The following is a 23,348-nucleotide window of genomic DNA, read 5'->3' on the forward strand; positions in this document are numbered from 1 at the left end:
TACCTCATCTGTATAACAGGGATTAACACCATGTGGGAAATGGACTGTTGTGTGTATACCAGCACTTAGGACAGTGCCTGACACACAGTCAGAATTTAACAAATACCAAAAAAAAAAAACCCCTCAAAAAAACACGCAGCCCTGGATTACCTCCACAGTCCGTTTTCTTTGCTCCTGTCCACAAGCTGAGGAGCTTTGCTGGTGGAAATCTGGATCCCAGGCCAATCTTGCCCACCTCAAGTTCATCGTCGTGTAATTTAAGTCTGCTCTCTCCTCCGATCGGCAAAATCATTTCTCCATCTTTATTGGCACCCATGCCCATTGTCTTCACCAGTTGTCTTAGGTGTTTAACTACCTCATCAACCCCCTGCCTCCCCCAACCTTTGCCCCTAATGACCTGCTCACCTATTTTATTCAGAGAATTGAAAGTATCAGACATGATCAATCATATTTATTGAACACTTTTTGTGTGCAGAGCACTGTACTAATCGATTAGGAGAATACAACACAAAAATATAAAAGATACGGGCCCTGCCCACAATGGGTTTACACTCTCGAGGGGGAGATAGGCCTGAAAATGAACAAATAATACACAGATATGTATAAGAGTGGTGCGGGGTTGAGGGGAAAGGAGGTGGTGAATAAAGAGAACAAGTCAGGGCAACGAGAAGGGAGTGGGAAGAGAGAAAATGAGCGCTTAGTCGGGGAAGGCTTCTTGGAGGAGATGTGCCTTCAATAAAGTTTCAAAGGTGGGGAGAGCCATTGTCGACTATGAAAAAGGAGGCATTCCAGGGCAGAGGCATGAAGTGGGAGAGAGGGTGGTGGTGAGAGAGATGAGACTGAGTTACATGAGCAAGTGGGCACTACAGGAGCGAAACCACCTCGCCCACCACCACCTCGCCCACCACACCACCTCGCCCACTCACCAACTTGGTCACATCCTCGATCTCCTCATCTCTTCCCGCTGTACTATCTCCACCCTCACAAAATCTGAAATCCCTCTCTCTGATCATAACCTTCTCATCTGCCTCCTCTCTCCCTCCCTCTCTCTCCCAGTAAATCTACTTAATTATTCCCCTTCAGAGACCTCTGCTCTCTCGACCCTATCCATCTCTTTCAGCCCATCACACCTTGCCTCCCTAGCCACTCTACCCACCCTTGATGACCAGATTGATGCCCTCAACTCCACCCTCTCTACTCACCTCAACTCACTCTTCTGTCCCTTTGTCGCTGTCGCACCGCTAACCCACACCCCGGATGCCCGCCACTGTCCGCCTCTTTCGCTCGTGTGTTCGAGTCGGTGAACGCTGCTGGTGGAAGTCTAAATACCAGGCCCACCTGGTTCGCGTAGATTTATCCTTTCCTGCCTTAACTCTGCCATCTCCTCCGCCAGGCAAAACTGGTTTTCTACCCTTATTCCCACCCGTGTCCATCATTCCCGTCAGCCGTTTCCCTGGAGCTCTACGAGGAATCCGCACTGGAAACAGGAGGGTCCTTCATCCAGAATGGTCTCATCCTGCGGTCCCCAATGATAACGGGGAACGGGCTGAGAACGGAGAAGGTGAAGGACAGTAGCATGTGGCCATTCACCAGCTGACGAGACTTGACTTTCATGTTGATGATGACGCTCAGCATGATGGTCTGGCGTCCATAAAGGAGGACGTAGAGGGTGACCAGGGCGACCACTCTCTTGGCCGCTCGGACCTCGGGCATCTCCCTGGGGGAGCGTCCGGGCCCGTGAAGGTGTCGGACCCGGTGGTGGTGCTTGTGCAGGACGAACACCATGTAGCCACTGGTCAAGCTCATGAACCCCACGAAAAACACATCGCGGAGAATGTGCAAGGCCGTGATAACCATAGCGGTTTCTGCAGTGTCACTGACTTGTGAGCAGTATTTGTGATCCAGCATGATGTGAGCGCTGCTGTTGTTCTGAGGACCTGTCACCTGGATCGCTACGTTACACTCCACCAGCAGACTGAGCACCCAAGAGAGGGCACAGGAGGGCACGACAGACTCGTGTAATTTAGCTTTGACCCTTGCCCAGCGGGAGGTGCCGGGGCTGAGGGTGACGGCCTGGAAGACGCTCAGGAGGCAGGTGGTGCAGATGGCAAGGCCCCGGCCCACCCGATACAGGTACATGAGGATTTTACAGCCAGAGATGGTAAGGAAATTTCTCCACCCCCAAGCATACAGGGCTTCTGGGATACCAAGAGTGAGGAGGAGGAGGATGTTGGCCAAGGCCAGCTGGGCGAGGATCAAGTCGGAAGAGCTGGGCTTGTGGCTGGTGGAGACCACCCGGATATAAAACAGGAGGAGGAAGCCATTCACCGAGACCCCGATGCTGATATGCAGCAAAACCATGACCCCAAAAGAGAGTTCACTGGCGTTCATTCTCTGCCGTTTTCAGAGAAACCAAGAGGAGCTTCCTGCAGAGAAAAGTGAGATGGAGGTAAGAGACAGAGAGCACCTCTATTGGTACATGTACTTACTTTTATACGTACATTTCCCCCCTCTGTGTGTGTGTGTGTGTGTGAATGTGTGTGTGCCCTGCTGAAGTGTGCAGTTTGCACCTCATGTAAACAGCGTGTTAAATGTAATGCCCTGAGGCTTTATCGCAGGTGAGTCGGGGGAAAGGCTCCAAGCGAAGGTCTTAAATGTTGACCCACCCGCAGCGGTCCGGGCGAGGTGTCTTCTAAGAGCAGAACGATAATCAGTGTCATTACGCGGAAAGAAGCTCGATGTAATGGAAAACAAGCAAGGATAAAGGGGGGAGGGCAAAAGCCTGCTGTTCTCACCGTTATCCCCAAAAAACGACCCAAAGAGCCCGGGCGGAAGATCACCTGCCCAGATTATGCCAGCGGATTAAAGCGAGAACAAAATTCAGGCATTGTGTCTGTCTCTAGACCGTTATCTAGTTGTGGGCAGTGAATTCTTTCGTTCAGTCGTACTTACGGAACACTTACTGTGTGCAGAGCCTTGTATTAAGCGTTTGGAAAGTGCATTTCAAAATGTGTCCGATAATTTAGTTCGGGGCTTTGCAATAATAATGCTATCATGGTATCTGTTATGCCCTTGCCATGTGCCAAGCGCTGTACACAGTAAGCCCTCAGTCAGTCCAATTGATAATGTGTCCGATGGTCCTGTCGCTTCCGATGCCCTTGTGTTACAGTTCGGGAAATTAAGAAGGGGAAAGAGGTAGCACTGAGGCAGTGGCCTCAGTGGTTTAGTGGAAATTAAGCGGAGATGTTCGGAAGGTCACGCGTTCTAATCCGGCCTCTGCCACTTGCCTGCCGTGTGACCTCGGGCAAGTCACTGAATTTATCCGTGCCTCAGTTCCATCATCTGTACAGTGGGGAGCAAGACTGCGAGCCTCAAGTGGGACAGGGACTCTGTTCAACCTGATTATCTTGTATCCACCCCAGCGCTCAGTACGGTGCCTGACCCATAGTAAGCGCTCAACAAATACCAGAATTACTATTAATTAGTACTCATCCCCATTTTACAGAAGGGGGAACGGAGGAGCAGAGAAGTTAAGTGACTTACCCAAGATCACACAGTAGGCATAGAGCGGAGCCTGGATTACAACTCAGGTCCTTCCTGGTCGGGACCCGAAACTTGATCTTTCTGGGTTTCCTCCGGGAAACCGCGCTGTCAGAGAGAGAGAGAGCGCTTTATCCTACTCACCCGTCTCCATCGCTGGTGCCGTCTGGAAAGGCGGCTGTTGGGCAGTCAGATTCTGGGCAAGACGAGGCCGAGGCAGCATTTAGCAACCGCTTTCCTCCTCTTTCCCCTCCCTCGGGGAGTGATTAGTGTGTACGTGTTGTCGAGGGAGCATTTGAGGGAAAGGTGAATAAGGGAATCACTGAACCCTAATCTGCTCAGACAGAGGGAGTTGGGACATCTCTGGAAATGCCCCGATTCCCCTCCCTGCTGCCCACCGATCTGGGACAAGATGAGCCCAGATCTCCGCCCGCAATTACCTGTGGCTAATCGACCCCATCAGAGATGCCCGTGGAGAGACCTGGTGGCATCAGCGTCGTATCCTGCAGTCCCAGAGACATCCCGGCTCCCACCCAGTGCCCAGCTCTGCCAGGAGCCGAGCTTGGGTATCGACTCGCAGCCGCGTGGCTTAGTGGAAAGAGCCCGGGCTTGGGAGTCACAGGACATGGGCTCTAAGCCCAGCTCTGCCACTTGTCAGCTGTGTGACCTTGGGCGAGTCACTTCACTTCTCTGTGCCTCAGTTATCTCATCTGTAAAGTGGGGGTTAAAAGTGTCAGATTACCCTGTATTTTACCCAGCCCTTAGAACAGTGCCTGGCGCATAATTTGCACTTAACAAGTGCCATTATTTTGAAATAGCGTGGTTCGGGAAAGAGCGCGGGCTTTGGAGTCAGAGATCGTGGGTTCTAATCCAGGTCCCTCACTTTTCAGCTGTGTGACTTTGGGGCAGGTCACCTCACTTCTCTGGGCCTCGGTTACCTCATCTGTAAAATAGGGATTAACACCATGTGGGAAATGGACTGTTGTGTGTATACCAGCACTTAGGACAGTGCCTGACACACAGTCAGAATTTAACAAATACCAAAAAAAAAAAACCCCTCAAAAAAACACGCAGCCCTGGATTACCTCCACAGTCCGTTTTCTTTGCTCCTGTCCACAAGCTGAGGAGCTTTGCTGGTGGAAATCTGGATCCCAGGCCAATCTTGCCCACCTCAAGTTCATCGTCGTGTAATTTAAGTCTGCTCTCTCCTCCGATCGGCAAAATCATTTCTCCATCTTTATTGGCACCCATGCCCATTGTCTTCACCAGTTGTCTTAGGTGTTTAACTACCTCATCAACCCCCTGCCTCCCCCAACCTTTGCCCCTAATGACCTGCTCACCTATTTTATTCAGAGAATTGAAAGTATCAGACATGATCAATCATATTTATTGAACACTTTTTGTGTGCAGAGCACTGTACTAATCGATTAGGAGAATACAACACAAAAATATAAAAGATACGGGCCCTGCCCACAATGGGTTTACACTCTCGAGGGGGAGATAGGCCTGAAAATGAACAAATAATACACAGATATGTATAAGAGTGGTGCGGGGTTGAGGGGAAAGGAGGTAGTGAATAAAGAGAACAAGTCAGGGCAACGAGAAGGGAGTGGGAAGAGAGAAAATGAGCGCTTAGTCGGGGAAGGCTTCTTGGAGGAGATGTGCCTTCAATAAAGTTTCAAAGGTGGGGAGAGCCATTGTCGACTATGAAAAAGGAGGCATTCCAGGGCAGAGGCATGAAGTGGGAGAGAGGGTGGTGGTGAGAGAGATGAGACTGAGTTACATGAGCAAGTGGGCACTACAGGAGCGAAACCACCTCGCCCACCACCACCTCGCCCACCACACCACCTCGCCCACTCACCAACTTGGTCACATCCTCGATCTCCTCATCTCTTCCCGCTGTACTATCTCCACCCTCACAAAATCTGAAATCCCTCTCTCTGATCATAACCTTCTCATCTGCCTCCTCTCTCCCTCCCTCCCTCTCCCCGTAAATCGGTATTATTCCCCTTGAGAGACCTCTGCTCTCTCGACCCTATCCATCTCTTTCAGCCCATCACACCCCACCTTGCCTCCCTAGCCACTCTACCCACCCTTGATGACCAGATTGATGCCCTCAACTCCACCCTCTCTACTCACCTCAACTCACTCTTCTGTCCCTTTGTCGCTGTCGCACCGCTAACCCACACCCCGGATGCCCACCACTGTCTGTCTCCTTCGCTCGTGTGTTCGAGTCGCTGAACGCTGCTGGTGGAAGTCTAAATACCAGGCCCATGTGGTTCACGTTAGATTTATCCTTTCCTGCCCTAACTCTGCCATCTCCTCCGCCAGGCAAAACTGGTTTTCTACCCTTATTCCCACCCGTGTCCATCATTCCCGTCAGCCGTTTCCCTGGAGCTCTACGAGGAATCCGCACTGGAAACAGGAGGGTCCTTTATCCAGAATGGTCTCATCCTGCGGTCCCCAATGATAACGGGGAACGGGCTGAGAACGGAGAAGGTGAAGGACAGTAGCATGTGGCCATTCACCAGCTGACGAGACTTGACTTTCATGTTGATGATGACGTTCAGCATGAGGGTCTGGCGTCCATAAAGGAGGACGTAGAGGGTGACCAGGGCGACCACTCTCTTGGCGGCTCGGACCTCGGGCATCTCCCTGGGGGAGCGTCCGGGCCCGTGAAGGTGTCGGACCTGGAGGTGGTGCTTGTGCAGGATGAACACCATGTAGCCACTGGCCAAACTCATGAGCCCAACGAAAAACACGTCGCGGAGAGTGACCAGGGCAGTCAAAGCCATAGCGGTTTCTGCAGTGTCACTGATTTGTGAACAGTATTTGTGATCCAGCATGATGTGAGCGCTGCTGTTGTTCAGAGGACCAGTCATCTGGATCGCTACGTTACATTCTACCAGCAGACTGAGCACCCAAGAGAGGGCACAGGAGGGCACGACAGACTCGTGTAATTTAGCTTTGACCCTTGCCCAGCGGGAGGTGCCGGGGCTGAGGGTGACGGCCTGGAAGACGCTCAGGAGGCAGGTGGTGCAGATGGCAAGGCCCCGGCCCACCCGATACAGGTACATGAGGATTTTACAGCCAGAGATGGTAAGGAAATTTCTCCACCCCCAAGCATACAGGGTTTCTGGGATACCAAGAGTGAGGAGGATGATGATGTTGGCCAAGGCCAGCTGGGCGAGGATCAAGTCGGAAGAGCTGTGCTTGTGGCTGGTGGAGACCACCCGGATGTAAAAGAGGAGGAGGAAGCCATTCACCGAGATCCCGATGCTGTTATGCAGCAAAACCATGACCCCAAAAGAGAGTTCACTGGCGTTCATTCTCTGCCGTTTTCAGAGAAACCAAGAGGAGCTTCCAGCAGAGAAATGTGAGTTGGAGAAAGAGACAGAGAGCACCTTTATTGGTACATGTACTTACTTTCATACGTACATTTCCCCCCCCCCCCCCCGTGTGTGTGTGTGGGGGGGGGGTTTGTGTGTGTGCCCTAGAGAAGCAGCTTGGCTCAGTGGAAAGAGCACGGGCTTGGGAGTCAAAGGTCATGAGTTCGAATCCCAGCTCTGCCACTTGTCAGCTGTGTGACTGTGGGCAAGCCACTTAACCTCTCTGTGCCTCAGTTTCCTCAACTGTCAAATGGGGATTAACTGTGAGCCTCACGTGGGACAACCTGATTACCCTGTATCTACCCCAGTGCTTAGAACAGTGCACTGCACATAGTAAGCGCCTAACAGATACCAAAAATTAAATTAATTAAGTGTGCAGTTTTGCACCTCGTGATTGTAATGCCCTGAGGCTTTATCGCAGGTGAGTCAGGGGGAAAGGCTCCAAGCGAAGACCTTAAGTGTTGACCCATCCACAGCGGTCCGGGCGAGGTGTCTTCTAAGAGCAGAACGATAATTAGTGTCATTACGCGGAAAGAAGCTCAATGTAATGGAAAACAAGCCAGGATAAAGGCAGGAAAGGCCTGCTGTTATCGCCGTTATCCCCAAAAACGACCGAAACAGCCCGGGCAGAAGATCACCTGCCGATAGAACAAAACAAAAATTCAAAACAAAACAACAAAACAAAAAAGAACAAAAATTCAGGCATTGTGTCTGTCTCTGCCGTTATCTAGTTGTGGGCGGGGAATTCATTCGTTCAATGATATTTATTGCATTTATAGCACTTTAAGCACTTAAAGCATTTACCAAGTGCAATACCAAGTGCAATACCAAGCAATACCAAGTGCATTTAAGCACTTGGTAGTGCAATTCAAAATGTGTCCGAGATCCCTGTAATAATAATACTTTCATGGTATCTGTTATGCCCTTGCCATGTGCCAAGCGCTGTACACAGTAAGCCCTCAATCAGTCCAGTTGATATTGTGTCTGATGGTCCTGTCGCTTCCGATGCCTTTGTGTTACAGTTCAGGAAATTAAGATGGGGAAAGAGGAACCACTGAGGCAGTGGCTTCAGTGGTTTAGTGGAAATTAAGCGGAGATGTTCGGAAGGTCACGCGTTCTAATCCGGCCTCTGCCACTTGCCTGCCGTGTGACCTCGGGCAAATCACTGAATTTATCCGTGCCTCAATTCCATCATCTGTACAGTGGGGATCAAGACTGTGAGCCTCAAGTGGTACAGGGACTCTGTTCAACCTGATTATCTTGTATCCACCCCAGCGTTTAGTACGGTGCTTGGCCCATAATAAGCGCTCAACAAATACCAGCATCACTATTATTACCAATCCCCATTTTACAGAAGGGAGAACGGAGGAGCAGAGTGATTTACCCAAGATCTCACCATAGGCATAGAGCGGAGCCTGGATTAAAACTCAGGACCTTCCTGGTCCGGACCTGAAACTTGATCCTTCTGGGTTTCCTCCGGGAAACCGTGCTGTCAGAGAGAGAGAGAGAGAGAGAGAGAGAGAGAGAGAGAGAGCTTTATAATAATAATGTTGGTATTTGTTAAGCGCTTACCAGGTGCAGAGCACTGTTCTAAGCGCTGGGGTAGATACAGGGTGATCAGGTTGTCCCACGTGGGGCTCACAGTTTTAATCCCCATTTTCTAGATGAGGTAACTGAGGCACAGAGAAGTTAAGTGACTTGCCCACAGTCACACAGCTGCCAAGTGGCAGAGCTGGGATCACCCATGTCCATCGCTGGTGCCGGCTGGAAAGGCGGCTGTTGGGCAGTCAGATTCTGGGCAAGACGAGGCCGAGGCAGCATTTAGCAGCCGTTTTCCTCCTCTTTCCCCTCCCTCGGGGAGTGATTAGTGTGTACGTGTTGTCGGGGGAGGATTTGAGGGGAAGGTGAATAAATGAATCACTTGAACCCTAATCTGCTCTGACAGAGGGATTTGGGACATCTCTGGAAATGCCCAGATTCCCCTCCCTGCTGCCCACCGATCTGGGAGTCAATCTTATCTGAACTGTGCTCTGACAGACACTGCCTTGGATGACGGGGAAAGGGGACAAAGTCAACTAATTCTGCGTCTTCATTCGTTCATTCATTTGTATTTATTGAGTGCTTACTTTGTGCAGAACACTGTACTAAGCGCTTGGAAAGTACAAATCAGCAAGAAAAACAAGGTGACTTAAAAACAAGGGTTAGGGAGGGAAGGAAGAGGGGAGAAGAGGAGAAGGAGAGAGAGGAATGTGATAGAGTGGGGAGAGGGAACTAAAGTTGAGACCTTAATAAGCACATAATAATAATGATAATAATTGTGGTATTTAAGAACTTCGTGCCGGGCATTGTACTAAATCCTGAGGTGGGTACAAGCAACCCTGTCCCACATGAGGCGCACAGTTTTAATCTCCATTTTTCAGATGAGGTAACTGAGGCACAGAGAAGTAAAATGACTTGCCCAAGATCACACTGCAGACAAGTGGTGGATTCGGGATTAGAACCCAAGTCCTTCTGACTCCCAGGCCCGTCTCCAGTGCTCAAGCACTTAGTTCAGTGTTCTGCACACAGTAAGCACTCAGTAACTACCACAGACGATGGTTCTGACCTCTTCGGTCTCCCTTTCCTCCTGCCTTCTGGCTACCTCTACTTGAATGTCCCGCCGACACCCCAAATTTAACACGGCCAAAATAAAACTCTTCATCATACCACCCCCTGTCCTCCCCCTGTCTTTCACATCTCTGTAGACAACACCACTATCCTCCCTGACCTCGGCATTGTCCTCAACTCATCTCTCTCATCCAACACACATATTCCATCTGTCACCAAATCCTATCGGTTCTACCTTCACAACATCGCTAAAATCCACCCTTTCCTCTCCATCCAAACTGTTACCACTCTGGCCCAATCTCTTATTCTATCCAGCCTTGACTACTGCATCACCTTCCTCAAAGACCTCCCTGCCTCCTATCTCTCCCCTGTCCAAACCATCGATTACTCCGTTGTCCAGCCCGTTTTCCTAAAAAAGATATTTCGTCCACATCTCCCCACTCCTCAAGAACCTCCAATGATTGCCCACCCACCTCCGCATCACACTGTTTCTCGTTGGTTTTAAAGCCCTGTATCTGCTCACCTTTCTGGTTTCCTACTAAGACCCAGCCCGCACCCTTTGCTCTTCTAAAGCCAACCTGCTCACTGTACCTTAATCTCGTCTATCTCACCACCTACCCCTTGCCCACATCTTCTGGCCTGGAACTCTCTCCACTTGTCAGCTGTGTGACTTTGGGCAAGTCACTTCACTTCTCTGTGCCTCAGTTACCTCACCTGTAAAGTGGGGATGAGGACTGTGAGCCCCTCGTGGGACAACCTGATAACCCTACACCTATCCCGGCTCTTAGAAGAGGGCTTGGCACACAGTAAGCGCCTAACAAATACCATCATTATTATTACTATTTTATATCTGATAGACCCTCACTCTCCCCACCTTGAAAGTCTTATTCAAATCACATCTCTTCCAAGAGGCCCTCCCCGATTAAACCCTAATCTCTCCCTCTCCATTCTGCTTCACCCTTCCACTTGGATCTGTACCCCCTTTAAGCACTTGATAGTGACCCCACCCATAAATCCACAGAGCTGTAATTTATTTTAATGTCTGCCTCCCTTTCCACACTGTAAACTCCTTGTGAACAGAAGACCTACCTGTTCTAGTTTACTCACCCAGGTGTTTAATACAGTGCTCTGCCCTGCCACGGAAGCAGTGTGGCTTAGTGGAAAGAGCTCGGACTTGGGAATCACAGATCAGGCGTTCAAATCCCTACTCTGCCACCTGGCCGCTGTGTGACCTTGGGCAAGGCATTTCACTTCTCTGTGCCTCAGTGCCTTCATCTGTACAATGGGGATTAAGACTGTGAGCTCCACAGGGGACAACCCGATTACCTTGTATCTACCCCAGCGCTTGGAAGAGTGCTTGGCCCATAATAAGCGCTTAACAAATACCGTCATCATCATTTTCATTATTATTATTATAGTAAGCACTCAATAAATAACACTGATTGTTTGACAAAGAGCAAAGGTGGAGCTCCAGTCTAAAGCCCCTGAGTTCTTGGGAAACCAAACCAGAAACCGTGCTGACAGAGAGAGAGCTTCATCCTACTCACCCATGTCCATCGCTCTCCCTGGCTGGGTGGGCAGCTCGCAGACAGTGAGACTCTGGCAGGACGAGGTTGAGGTCCCATTTATCAGCAGCTTTCATCTCTCCCCTCCCTCAGGGAGCGATTAGAGTGTGAGTATGTGAGTGACTCTCAGAGCACATAATCCGCTCTGACATTCGGACAGGCACATCTCTGGAAATGTCAAGATTCCCCTCCCTGCTGCCCACCCATCTGGGACAAGACGAGCTCACATCTCTCCCCGCAATTACCTGCTGCCAACTGACCATCAGAGATAACCATGGAGAGACATGGAGAGTATCCTGCAGCTCCAGGGACCCCCCAGCTCTCACCCACCACCCAGTCTGCCAGGAGCCAATGAGGCCTAGTAGATAAAGCATGGTCCTGGGAGTCCGAAAGCTCTGTTTTCTAATCCCAGCTCCATCAGTTGTCTGCTGTGTGACCTTAGGCAAGTCACTTCACTTGTTTCAGCTTCAGTGACCTCATCTGTAAAATAGAGATGAAGCCTGTGAGGTCCATGTGAGACGTGGACTGTGTCCAACCCGATCAGGTTGTATCCACCCCAGTGCTTAGTGCATAGCATAGAGTAGGGGCTCAATAAATATCATTTAAGTTAGGTGACGTAGAAGTGCTGAAGTAGATAAGGTGGGGAGATTAATTTGGAGTGGGGTCTTCCGGGTGTAAGGGAGGAGAGATGTCCGGGCAGTGGGATGGAGGGTGTGTCACGTCATATTTTCATCCTCATTAGCCCTTGTGCATTCCGGAGTGTGGATCTGTGTGAGTGTGTGTTTTTGTGTGTGTGCGTGAGTGTATGTGACTTTTATTTATTCATTCCCTACAGGATTTCATGTTTCCAGTTGTGTTCTGGTAAAAGTGGGAGAAATTCAGGTGATGATTGACAATGAATATGTAGAAGCAGCGCGGCTGCCACACGTGACCTTGTGTCTATATCTATGATTCTATTTATCTATTTCGATGGTACTGATGCCTGCCTACTTGTTTTGTTTTGCTGTCTGCCCTTTTAGACTGTAAGCCCGTTGTGGTTAGGGATTGTCTCTATCTGTTGCCGAATCGTACATTCCAAGCGCTTAGTACAGTGCTCTGCACACTATAAGCGCTCAATAAATGCGATTGAATGAATGAATGGCTTAGTAGAAAGAGCACGGATTTGGGAGTTAGAGATCATGAGTACTAATCCCGGCTCCATTTGTCAGCTGTGTGACTTTGGGCAAGTCACTTCATTTCTCTGTGCCTCAGTTACCTCATCGCTAAAATGGGGAGTAAGACCGTGAGTTCTATGTGGGACAAGGACCCTGATTAACTTATATCTATCCCAGTGCTTAGAACAGTTCTTGACGCATAGTAAGTGCTTAACAAATACCCTCATCATGTTCAGCGCCTTTTATTTTGCAGCTGTCCCATCTTTATTTCATTTCATTTCATTATTTCATTCTTTCAAACGCATTTATGAGTGCTTAGTAGCTGCAGAGCACTGGACTAAGTGATTGGGAGAGTACAGCAAAAAATGAACACATTCCCTGCCCACAACTAGCGTACAGTCTGGGGTGGGAGAGGCAGACGTTACAAGAAATAAATAAATGACAGAGATGGACGTAAATGGCGAAGGGCTGAAAGGGGGGAAGAACAAAGGGAGCAAGTCAGGGTGACGCATAAGGGAGTGGGAGAAGAGAAAAGGGGGGCTTAATTAGGGAAGGCCTCTTGGAGGAGATGGGCATTCAATAAGGCTTTGAAGGGGGGGAAGAGGAATTGTCTGTGGGATTTGAGGAGGGTGGGCGTTCTGGGCCGGAGGCAGGACGTGGTGAGGGGTCGGTGGCCAGACAGACGAGATGGAGGCCCAGTGAGAAGGTTGTCCCACCTCCTAGATTGTAAAATCTTTGAGGACAGGGATCATGGGCTCTCCCATTTACTCGGTACAGTGAGCTGCACGAAATCAGTACTCAATAATTACTAGTGTGTGAGTGTTTGCCGCCCAGAGCCCTGTATTAATAATACTAATGGCCTTTGTTAAGCGCTTATTATGTGCCAGTTGCTGTACTGAAAGCTGAGGTGGATACAAGCAAATCAGGTTGGACACAGTCCCTGTCCCACCTGGGGCTCACAGTCTCAATCCCCATTTTCCAGATGAGGTCACTGAGGCCCCCGAGGAGTGAAGCGACTTACCCAAGGTCACGCAGCAGACAAGTGGCGGAGCCGGGATTGGAATCCATGACCTTCTGACTCCCAGACCCATGCTCTAGCTACTATGCCATGATGCTTCCCTGCAGTAGACTCCTCAGCCAGGATGAGAGCAGGGACACGCTCTCCTGAAGCAGGACCGGAGATCACGATGGGAACCATGACCGTGACCATGAGCAAGACCATTCCCTTGCCCCCAGCCTCCCTTTGCCGCCATGCCACCCCCCCCCCCCCACATGCTGCAGGGGTGCCAGGGATCGTGTCCTGCAAGGGAGTCTACTACAGGAGGGCCTCTCTTGACCGTCCTTCTGATTTTTCTTTTTTTTTTCTTTTTGGTTAGGCAGTCAGTCGTATTTATTGAGCGCTCACTATGTGCAGAGCACTTTACTAAGCACTTGGGAGAGTATATTATAACACTAAACAGTCGCCTCATCTGTAAAATGGGGGTGAAAACTGAGAGCCCCATGTAGGCCAGAGATTATGTCCAACCCGACTAGCTGGTATCTACCCCAGCTTTTAGAACAGTGCTGGACACAAAATAACTGGACATACAAGCACTTAAAAATACCATTATTATTATTATTGGTCCTATCCTACTCAAATGAGGCCATCTGGGATTTAGAAGAAGAGAAGGCTTTTTCGTGGTAGCCTACGACAGATTGGAGAGGGAAAAGGGAGATTCCCTTTTCCAGAATATTCTCATTCTCCTGTCACTGTGGATGATCAGGAACGGGCTGATGGCTGAGAAGCTGAGTATAAATACCAGGTGGCTCTTCACGAGCAGAGGAGAATTTCCTCTCTTGTTCATTATGACGCTCAGCATGATGGACTGACGCCCGTAGAAGAGGACATAGAGGGTGACCAGGGCGACCACTCTCTTGGCCGCTCGGACCTCGGCCGTCGCCCTGGGGGAGCATCCGGGCCCGTGAAGGTGGCGGACCTGCCGGTGGTGCTTGTGCAGGATGAACACCATGTAGCCACTGGCCAAGCTCATCAGCCCCACGAAGAACAGATCGCGGAAAGAGACCACCAGTGTAATTACCAGGGTAGACTCTTCACTGTCAATGACCTCTGAACAATAAGTCAGGTCCAGTTTGATTTGAACACTGCTGCTGTTCTGGGGCCCTGTCATATGCACCAGCATATTGTAGTCTATCATCAGATTGAGCATCCAAGACAGGAGACAGGAGGGGATGATGTATTTGGGAAATCTGGCTTTGACCCCTGCCCACCGGGAGGTGCCGGGGCTGAGGGTGACGGCCTGGAAGACGCTCAGGAGGCAGGTGGTGCAGATGACGAGGCCCCGGGCCACCCGGTACAGGTACATGAGGATTTTACAGTCAGTGTCATCCAGAAAATTTCTCAGCCCCCAAGCTGACATGACCTCGGGGATTCCAATGGTGAGGAGGATGGTGGTGTTGGCTAAAGCCAGGTGGGCGAAAATCCAGTCAGAGGAGCTGGACTTAAGGCTGGCGGAGACCATGCGGGCATAAAACAGGAGAAGGAAGATGTTCACCGAGAGCCCAGTGCTGAACTGTAACAGAATCACGATCCCAAAGGTGAGCTCAGTGGCGTCCATCGTCTTAGATTTCCATTAAAAGCAGAGGGGGGACTCTTGTACAGTAAGCAAAAGAAGAGAGAGAGGAAAAAAAAGGGAGAGAGAGAGAAGAGGAGAAAAGGGGAGGGAGGAGAGAGAAAAAGAGAGACGGAAGAGTGGAAAGAGACAGAAAGGGACAGCGAGTGAGAGATGGAGTAAGTGGGGGATGAGAGAGTAAGAGAAGATATTAGAGGAACAGGGAAAAGAGAAAGACACAGAGGTAGAAAAGAAAAGGAAGAAAAGGAGAAAGAAGGTAAGGGAGACAGACAATGGAAGGAAGAGAAGAAGAGGAAGAAGGAGGGAGAGAGAGAGGGAACATGAGACACAGTGTGGCCTAGTGGCAAGAGCACAGCCTTGGGAGTCAAAGGTCGTGGGTTCTAATCCAGGCTCTGCCACTTGTCTGCTGTGTGTCCCTGGGCAAGTCACTTAACTTCTCTGTGCCTCCGTTACCTCATCTGTAAAATGAGGATTTAAGACTGTGAGCGTCACTTGGGACAACCTGATCACCTTGTATCTACCCCGGGGCTTAGAGCAGTGCTTGGCACATAGTAAGCGCTTAACAAATAGCCATCATTATTATAACCCCAAATCCCTTCCACCACCCCATCAGCGAGGATACCCCTCCACACCCTGTTCTGAGAGAAGGGCGCAGATCCGAGATGCCAGACTATCACATTTCCAACGATGATAAGGGAAAGGGGTCAGCTGGATCTGTGATTAAAGACAAAGGGTGAGGGAAGGAACAGAGGATGAATGGGGAGGGAGACAGGGAGACTGAAGACGGCACGGGCTTGGGAATCAGAGATCATGGGTTCTAATCCCGGCTCCGCCGCTCGTCTGCTGTGTGACCGTGGGCAAGTCACATAACGTCTCTGTAGCTCAGTTACCTCATCTGTAAAAGGGATTAAGACTGTGAGTCCCTCGTGGGGCAACCTGATGACCTTGTATCTCCCCCAGAGCTTAGAACAGTGCTTGGCACATAGTAAGCACTTCAGAAATACCAACATTATTATAAAGTCAGGAAGATCGGGATCGTTGCTTTTCCTGTTCTGCTTACTTCTGCTTCCCGCTCCAAAGGGTTTAAGGAGATGTCTGTGGCTCTGCTGTCCCTGCCCATTGGGATGGGGGGGGGGGATCATCACTGGGTCAGTGGTGTCGCCTCTCTCTGACCCAGTCCTCCCGGCCAGCTGAAATCTTGGAGCCTCTGGCAATGGTTCCGACCTCTCAGTGTCTTTGCAGATGGCAGAACTTTCCCTGTTCCATACGGAGATTAAAACCGATTCTTTCCGAGACCTCAGACAGGAGGGCATCCTGTCTAATGCCGAGGGGCCTCTGCTCCAAAGGTCCTGGGATTGGGAAGGTGGGAGCTCTGGGAGAAGGCTTTTCAGGGGTGACCAGCCCTGGCTCCCACCAAGGGGGTCAAGTCCTAAGCCATAGAGCTCCTATGGAAAGCCAGAGATCGTGCTGACAGAGATGGCTTTGTCCTACTCACCTGTCTCATCGCTCACGCAGCTGGAAGGGCAGCTCGCGGACAGTAAGACTCCGGCAGGACAAGGCTGAGGCGCCATTTATCAGCCGCTTTCCTCATCTCTCTCCTCCCTCAGGGAGTGATTAGTGTGTGTGTGCGGGTCTGTGTGCGTGAATGAGTTAGCTGAGCACTAACCTGCTCTGACACTGGAATGGGGACATCTCTGGAAATGCCCAGATTCTGCTCCCTCCTGCCCACCGATCAGGGATAAGATGGGCCCTGGTCTCTCCCCACAATTATTGATGCTAATTGACCATCAGAGATGCCCATGGAGAGACATGGCAGCCTCAGTGCCATAACCCTTTGCCCCGGGCATATCCCAGATCTCACCCACAGCCCAGCTCTGCCAGGAGCCAAGATTGGCTCTCTAATGTGAGTCTTACTCTCTCACCCCCTTTCATTCATTCATTTATTCAACTGCATTTATCAAGCGCTTACTATGTGCAGAGCGCTGTACTAAGCGCTTAGGAGAGTACAATACGACAACAAGCAGACACATTTCCTGCCCACGGCCAGCTTACAGTCTAGTGGGGTCACACATGGCCACAGATGCTCCTGTGTCATAAATCTCGGTGAGATCCCTCCCTCTCCAGGAGGCTAAGGTGTCCGAGTGACAAGCAAGAACTAACTACACAGTTAGACTTTCTCAGGCAGCTGAGAACAGGGACTGTAGACAGGCCAACCACTGGAAGTTAACAGGGAGGGCCAAGTCTGAAATTCACCATCCCCTCTGCTCCAGTGTCCAGGAAAAGGTTCAGTCATGAGGCAATGACCTCCTTTCTTCAGCCACGTGAGTGTCCCTGCTCGGGAGAGGGGAATCAGCCAATGGAGTAATAATAATACCTGCGTTATTTGTGAAATACTCACTACAAGCCAGGAACTTGCGAAAAAAGGGGAAATAAATAATCACAATGATGGTATTTGTTAAGCACTTGCTATGTGTCAAGCACTGTTCTAAGCGCTGGGGTAGAAACAGGGTAATCAGGTTGTCCCACGTGGGGCTCAGAGTTTTAATCCCCATTTTACAGATGAGGTAACTGAAGCCCAGAGAAGTGAAGTGGCTTGTCCAAGGTCACACAGGTGTGATCACACAGAAGACGAGTGACAGATCAGGGATTAGAACCCACATCCTCTGACTCCCAAGCCCGAGCTCTTGACACTAAGCCACGCTGCTTCACATGGGGCCCCCGGTTTCAATCCCCATATTACAGGTGAGGTGACCGAGGCACCAAGAAGTGAAGTGACTTGTGCCAGGTCACACAACAGACAAGTGGGAGAGCTAGGATTAGAACAGGTCCTTCTTGACCCCCAGGCCTGTGCTCTATCCACTAGGCCATGCTGTTAGTTTAGTATCAGAGTAAGGTAGTAAACGGAATTCATTCCTACATTCCCTGCCTCTAATGAGTTTACAGTCTATAAAACCAAGCCAAGCTCTTAATCCGAGACAAAGCCAGAACTAGGGAGAATTCTTCCCCTTTAGAAACCTCAGATACTGTGCATTCTACCTCTTTCCCATCAAACCGCACAAACTCATCCTGCCTCCTAAAAAGTACGTAATCTCAGGTGGTCCCTTTTCACTCTTCCTAGAGCTTCTTAGATTCTGGCTTTCCTGTCTGTGTTACGGCTTATGGCCACCTTAGAGGTCCCCTGCTACCCTGTGGTCACTACAGGAGAAAAGGGTTTAGTGATTCTGGCAAGTTCCCGGACTCCACACCTCTCCCACCCCTACCCAGGAGTTGCCTCTTTCCGCTGTCACCACCCTTTGCCTTAATTAGCCTCCTCCAAGTTAGTGAATGGGTCAGGGCAGGATTCTACTCTCCCAGGAAATTCCCAGATCCTGAGCATTTTAAAGTGGAGAGACTTTAAGCCTTTCCTGGTCTGGCTAGCCTAACTTTGAGGAGCTTAATCCTGCCCACCTTCCCACTTAATGAAGAAAAGAACAAGGTAGTTCTATATGAAAACATTTAATAAATCACAGGCACTGAAATGCAGTATTCTCCCTCTGCAAACAGTAAGCATAAAAGAATTGTAAATGGAGCCTCCATGTCCCTGGACGTAAATGTCCCTAACTCTGGGGTTATGACCTCCTGTCCTAAGGGAAAGGAGCAGTCCCATACTATCCCGAGAGGCTCCGTGTCCCACCCATCTTCCACCCCCCCCCCCCACCAAGTACTTTTCTCTGCATTCTACTTCAGTACTCTGATCACCTGCTGTGGATTACGGAGTATTTAGATATTTTCTCTACAGCCCCTTCCTCAGTATTCAGTTTCCGTACTCTGAACTTTTGACTGAGGATGAAGAGAAACTTGGATTTAGTCTCTGCAGTTCCTTTTTTGAATATCCAGCTTCCATTTGCCGACTTGTTCATTCCAAGCGCTTAGTACAGTGCTCTGCACATAGTAAGTGCTCAATAAATACTATCGAAGGAATAAATTTTCTGAACCTCTAACTAGACCGTAAGCTCGTTGTGGGTAGGGAATGCGTCTTGTTTATTGTTGTATTTCACTCTCCCAAGCATTTAGTACAGTGCTCTTCACTCAGTAACAATAGATATGATTGATTGAGAATCAGATTATGATTATTATTATTTATGATTGTTAAGTGCTTACTATGTGCCCAGCACTGTTCTAAGCGCTGGGATAGATACCAAGTTATCAGTTTGGACACTGTCCCTGACCCATAACTTGCCCATTTATATATTCTTTTTCCTTCATCTTTCAGTCTACCCTCACCTCCGTCCTTCTCTGGATTGGTTATTTGTTACCAAGCAGTTTCTGTTGTTGCCTAGAAATGTTCTAGGTTGGGGTAATGCAGGCAACCTGAAAGCATCATTCAACCAGCTCTTTTTTGTTGTTGTTTTGCTTTTTAATGATATTTGTTAAGTCCTTACTATGTTCCAGGCACCATATTAAGAGCTTGGGTAGGTATAAGCTAAATCAAGTTGAACACGGTCCCTGTACCACAAAATGATAATAATGATGGTATTTGTTAAGCGCTTACTATGTGCCAAGCACTGTTCTAAGTGCTGGGGTAGATTCAAGGTAATCGGGTTGTCCCACATGGGGCTTCCAGTCTTAATCCCCATTTTCCACATAGGTAACTGGGGCACAGAGAAGTGAAGTGCCTTGCCCAAGGTCGTACAGCAGACAAGTGGTGGAGCCGAGATTAGAACGCATGACAATTGTAAAACTAACAGGATTTGGGGGCTCACTGGGTTGAATAAAAGAGACGATATCTAAATTCTGGGATTGTGAGATGCAGAGGATATTGCTATTGCCTAAAGGGAGGAGAATGTTTGAAGAAGGAGAGGGTTTGGGAGAAGGTGTGTCAGACACACACTAGAGGCCCATCTTGGCTACCGGCAGTGACGAACTTTGGTTGGGAGCTGGGGTGTCCCCAGGGGCTGCAGGATCCGGCACTCACCCTGCCCTGTCTCGCCACGGGCATCTCTGACGGTCAATTAGCAGCAGGTAATTCAGGGGAGAGATCTGGGCTCCTCTTGCCCCAGATTGGTGGGCAGTAGGGAGAGGAGACTGGGCATTTCCAGAGAATCTGAATGTCAGAGCAGATAAATGCTCTGAGAGTCACTCACAGACACACACACACGCTAATCACTACCTGAGGGAGGGGAGAGAGGAGGAAAGCGGCAGATAAATGCATCCTCAGCCTTGTCCCGCCAGTCTGACTGTCCACAAACTACCCTCCCAGCCAGCCCGAGAGATGGAGACGGGTAAGTAGGATAAATAATAATAATTGGTATTTGTTAAGCGCTTACTATGTGCGGAGCACTGTTCTAAGCGCTGGGGGAGATACGGCGTCATCAGGTTGTCCCACGTGAGGCTCACAGTTAATCCCCATTTTTCAGATGAGGTAATTGAGGCACAGAGAAGTGAAGCGATTTGCCCACAGTCACATGCTGACAAATGGCGGAGTCGAGATTAGAACCCATGACCTCTGACTCCCAAGCTCGGGCTCTTTCCACTGAACTTCTGTCATTGTGGATTCGGGCCTTTCCATAGGAACCCTGCAGCTTCAGGCTGCACCTCAGAAGGGGCAGAACATGTGCATTTTCTATTCTTTGATCCACCGACAGAACTGTAGATTAGTGCAGGCATATTAAGATCCACACTCCGGGTCTTGCTCTCTTGAAGCAGTGTGGCATAGCGGATGAAGCATGGGCCCGGGAGTCAGAAGGTCACGGGTTCTGCTGTCTGCTGTGTGACCTTGGGCAAGTCATTTAACTTCCCTCTGCCTCAGTTACCTCATCTGTAAAGCGGGGATTGAGGCTGCGAACCCCAGGCAGGATAGTGGTCTGCACACAGTAAGTGCGCAATAAATAAGATTGAATGGATGTGGGATGGGGACTGTGTCCTACCAGATTAGCACTGTCCTAAGCGCTGTCCAGTGCTTAGAACAGTGTCTGGCACATAGTAAGGGCTTAACAAATGCCATCATTACTATTACCAAATACTAGTATTATTATTATTATTTTCCTCCTCCTTCCCTCTTATGGGATTTAAGACTGTAAGGCCCATATCGGACAAGGACTGTCCAACCTCATTTCCTTGTATCCACCCCAGTGCTTAGTAGAGTGCCTGGCACATAGGGCTTAACACAAGCCATAATAATCATTATTATTATTACTATTCCCTCTTTACCTCTTTCTCTCTCTGTTATTCCTCCTTTTCATCTCCCACATTATTCTGCAGGAGTCCTCCCCTGCTTTTAATGGAAATTTAAGAGAATGGACAGCACCGAGCTCCCCTTTGGGATCGTAACTCTGTTACATGTCAGCATCGGCGTATCAGTGAACGTCTTCCTCCTCCTGTTTTACGCCCGGCTGGTCTCCACCAGCCGGAGAACCAGCTCCTCTGAGCTGATCCTCACCCAGCTGGCCCTGGCCAACACCATCATCCTCCTCACCAGTGGAATCGCTGAGACCTTGTCAGCTTGGGGGCTGAGAAATTTCTTGGGCGATGTTGGCTGTAAAATCCTCTCATACCTCTACCGAGTGGCCCGGGGCCTGGCCATCTGCACCACCTGCCTCCTGAGCGTCTTCCAGGCCGTCACCGTCAGCCCCGGCACCTCCCGGTGGGCGGGGGTCAAAGCCAAATTACACAGATGCATCGTCCCTTTCTGCCTCCTCTCCTGGGTCCTTAATATGTTGGTAGAGTGTAGTGTAGCGATACAGATGACGGGCCCTCAGAACAGGAGCCATTCACAGAACGTGATGGATCACAAATATTGCTCACATGTCTTTGGCAGTCCAGAAACTACTTGGGCATTAACAGTTCTGGTGTCGCTCCGTGACGTGTCCTTCGTGGGGCTCATGAGCTTGGCCAGCGGCTACATGGTGTTTGTCCTACACAGACACCACCGGCAGGTCCGCCACCTCCACGGGCCCGGTCGCTCCCCCAGGGTGATGCCCGAGGTCCGAGCGGCCAAGAGAGTCATCGCCCTGGTCACCCTCTACGTCCTCCTCTACGGGAGACAGACCATCACGTTGAGCATTTTACTCAACCTGAAAGACAAGTCTCCCCTCCTGGTGAAAAGCCACATGGTGCTGTCCTTCACCTTCTCAGCCGTCAGTCCCTTCCTGGTGATCCACAGGGACCAGAGGATCAGGATGTTCCGGCAAAGGGAATCTGCTGATTCCCATCTGGATCTGCCTGCCCCCTCGTAGTGTCTCCCTGGGACCTGGAGATTGGGAACCCGATATCGGGGTTCCTCTCCAAGTTCACTCGTGTCAAGTCAGGGCCACTGTAGGGTGGAGACGACTGGTGCTCTTTTTGGGGGGCACCACAGGAGAAGGGGAACAGGAGGTGATCTTCCCCCACAGCCTACCGGTACTCCCTGCCTCTGAAGCCCCCCTTCTCCAGCCCTGTTCTGTCTGGGCCTGGACTGGATAGATCTGGGGGTGTCCTGGTCACCCCTGGGACTGCGGAATCTGCACCCTCATTGCCACTGGGAAGACTGTAAGCTCGTTGTGGGCCCTGATGTGTCTGTTATATTGTTTCATTGTACTCTCTCAAGCCCTTAGTACAGCGCTCTGCACACAGTAAACGCTCAATAAATAAGATTGATGATTGGCTAGTGTGGAGTGTGACCAGGGTTTGGGCTACTCCCTTCCTCCCCGGGCACAGTGTGACATTCCCCCCGCAGAGCCAGAGTCAGAAGCCCAGTCTGAATCTCCCCTTTTTTTTTCTCCTGACATTTGTTACGGACTTACTATGCGCCCGGCACTGTCCTAAGCGTTGGGGGAGACACAAGCTAATCGGGTTGGGCACAGTACATGCTCACAGCCTTGATGCCCATTTTGCAGATGAGGGAATTTAGGCCCAGAGAAGTGAAGTGATTTGCCCGAGGTCACACAGCAGACAAGTGGCGGAGGCAGAATTAGAATCCAGGTCCTTCTGACTTCCAGGCCTTTGCTCTAGTGCTCTATCCACTAGGCTAAGCTGCATCTCGTTAGAGTGGAAACTGGGTGGGCAGGGAATGTGGCAGTTCTTTTTTCTGCAGTTCCCAAGTGCGCAGTAAATATAATGCAACGTACCAAATGAGCTCTAAATAAATCCTCCTGCTTCCCCTCTTCCTCTTCCTCCTTCTTGTCATACTATATTTTGTAAATTGATTTTTTTTTTTGTTCATTTGATCTTGTACTGTTCAAACCTGGCTATCAACTGTGCACTTCTACAGTTCCAAACTCTGCTTAGGATTTCAAATTAATTTGGGTATTACCTTTTTTTAACCAAAAAAAAAAAAGACACTATTACCTCTTTCTATATAAAGAGGGAAGCCTGCAGTAAACTTTACAAAGTTGTTTTAAACTGCTAATTTTTATGTTCATTTGTGCCAGCGTGGCTTGGTGGAAAGAGCGGGGGCTTGGGAGTCGGAGGACCTGGGTTCGAATTCCGCCTCCGCCACTTGTCTGC

The 23,348-nt window shown here is 49.9% G+C and overlaps 2 protein-coding genes and 2 pseudogenes across 2 annotated transcripts; 1 reads left to right on the forward strand and 3 right to left on the reverse strand.

Moving 5' to 3' along the window:
• Positions 1,462–2,259, reverse strand: ORNANAV1R-PS3012 (vomeronasal 1 receptor ornAnaV1R-ps3012 pseudogene; annotated as a pseudogene).
• LOC114807584 (vomeronasal type-1 receptor 3-like) lies at positions 5,940–6,869 on the reverse strand. Its single transcript, XM_029053731.1, has one exon. The coding sequence runs from the start codon at positions 6,867–6,869 to the stop codon at positions 5,940–5,942; it is 930 nt and encodes a 309-aa protein (XP_028909564.1).
• On the reverse strand, positions 13,856–14,596 carry ORNANAV1R-PS3908 (vomeronasal 1 receptor ornAnaV1R-ps3908 pseudogene; annotated as a pseudogene).
• Positions 21,161–22,099, forward strand: ORNANAV1R3002 (vomeronasal 1 receptor ornAnaV1R3002). Its single transcript, NM_001253394.2, has one exon. The coding sequence runs from the start codon at positions 21,161–21,163 to the stop codon at positions 22,097–22,099; it is 939 nt and encodes a 312-aa protein (NP_001240323.2).
• Positions 22,100–23,348: the final 1,249 nt, after the last annotated feature.

This window comes from Ornithorhynchus anatinus, chromosome X3 (assembly GCF_004115215.2).
Source record: "Ornithorhynchus anatinus isolate Pmale09 chromosome X3, mOrnAna1.pri.v4, whole genome shotgun sequence".
Classification (NCBI taxonomy): domain Eukaryota; kingdom Metazoa; phylum Chordata; class Mammalia; order Monotremata; family Ornithorhynchidae; genus Ornithorhynchus; species Ornithorhynchus anatinus.

Coding starts and splice junctions, on each gene's coding strand:
- LOC114807584 (XM_029053731.1), bottom strand. CDS start 6,869: ATGAACGCCAGTGAACTCTCTTTTGGGGTCATGGTTTTGCTGCATAAC.
- ORNANAV1R3002 (NM_001253394.2), top strand. CDS start 21,161: ATGGACAGCACCGAGCTCCCCTTTGGGATCGTAACTCTGTTACATGTC.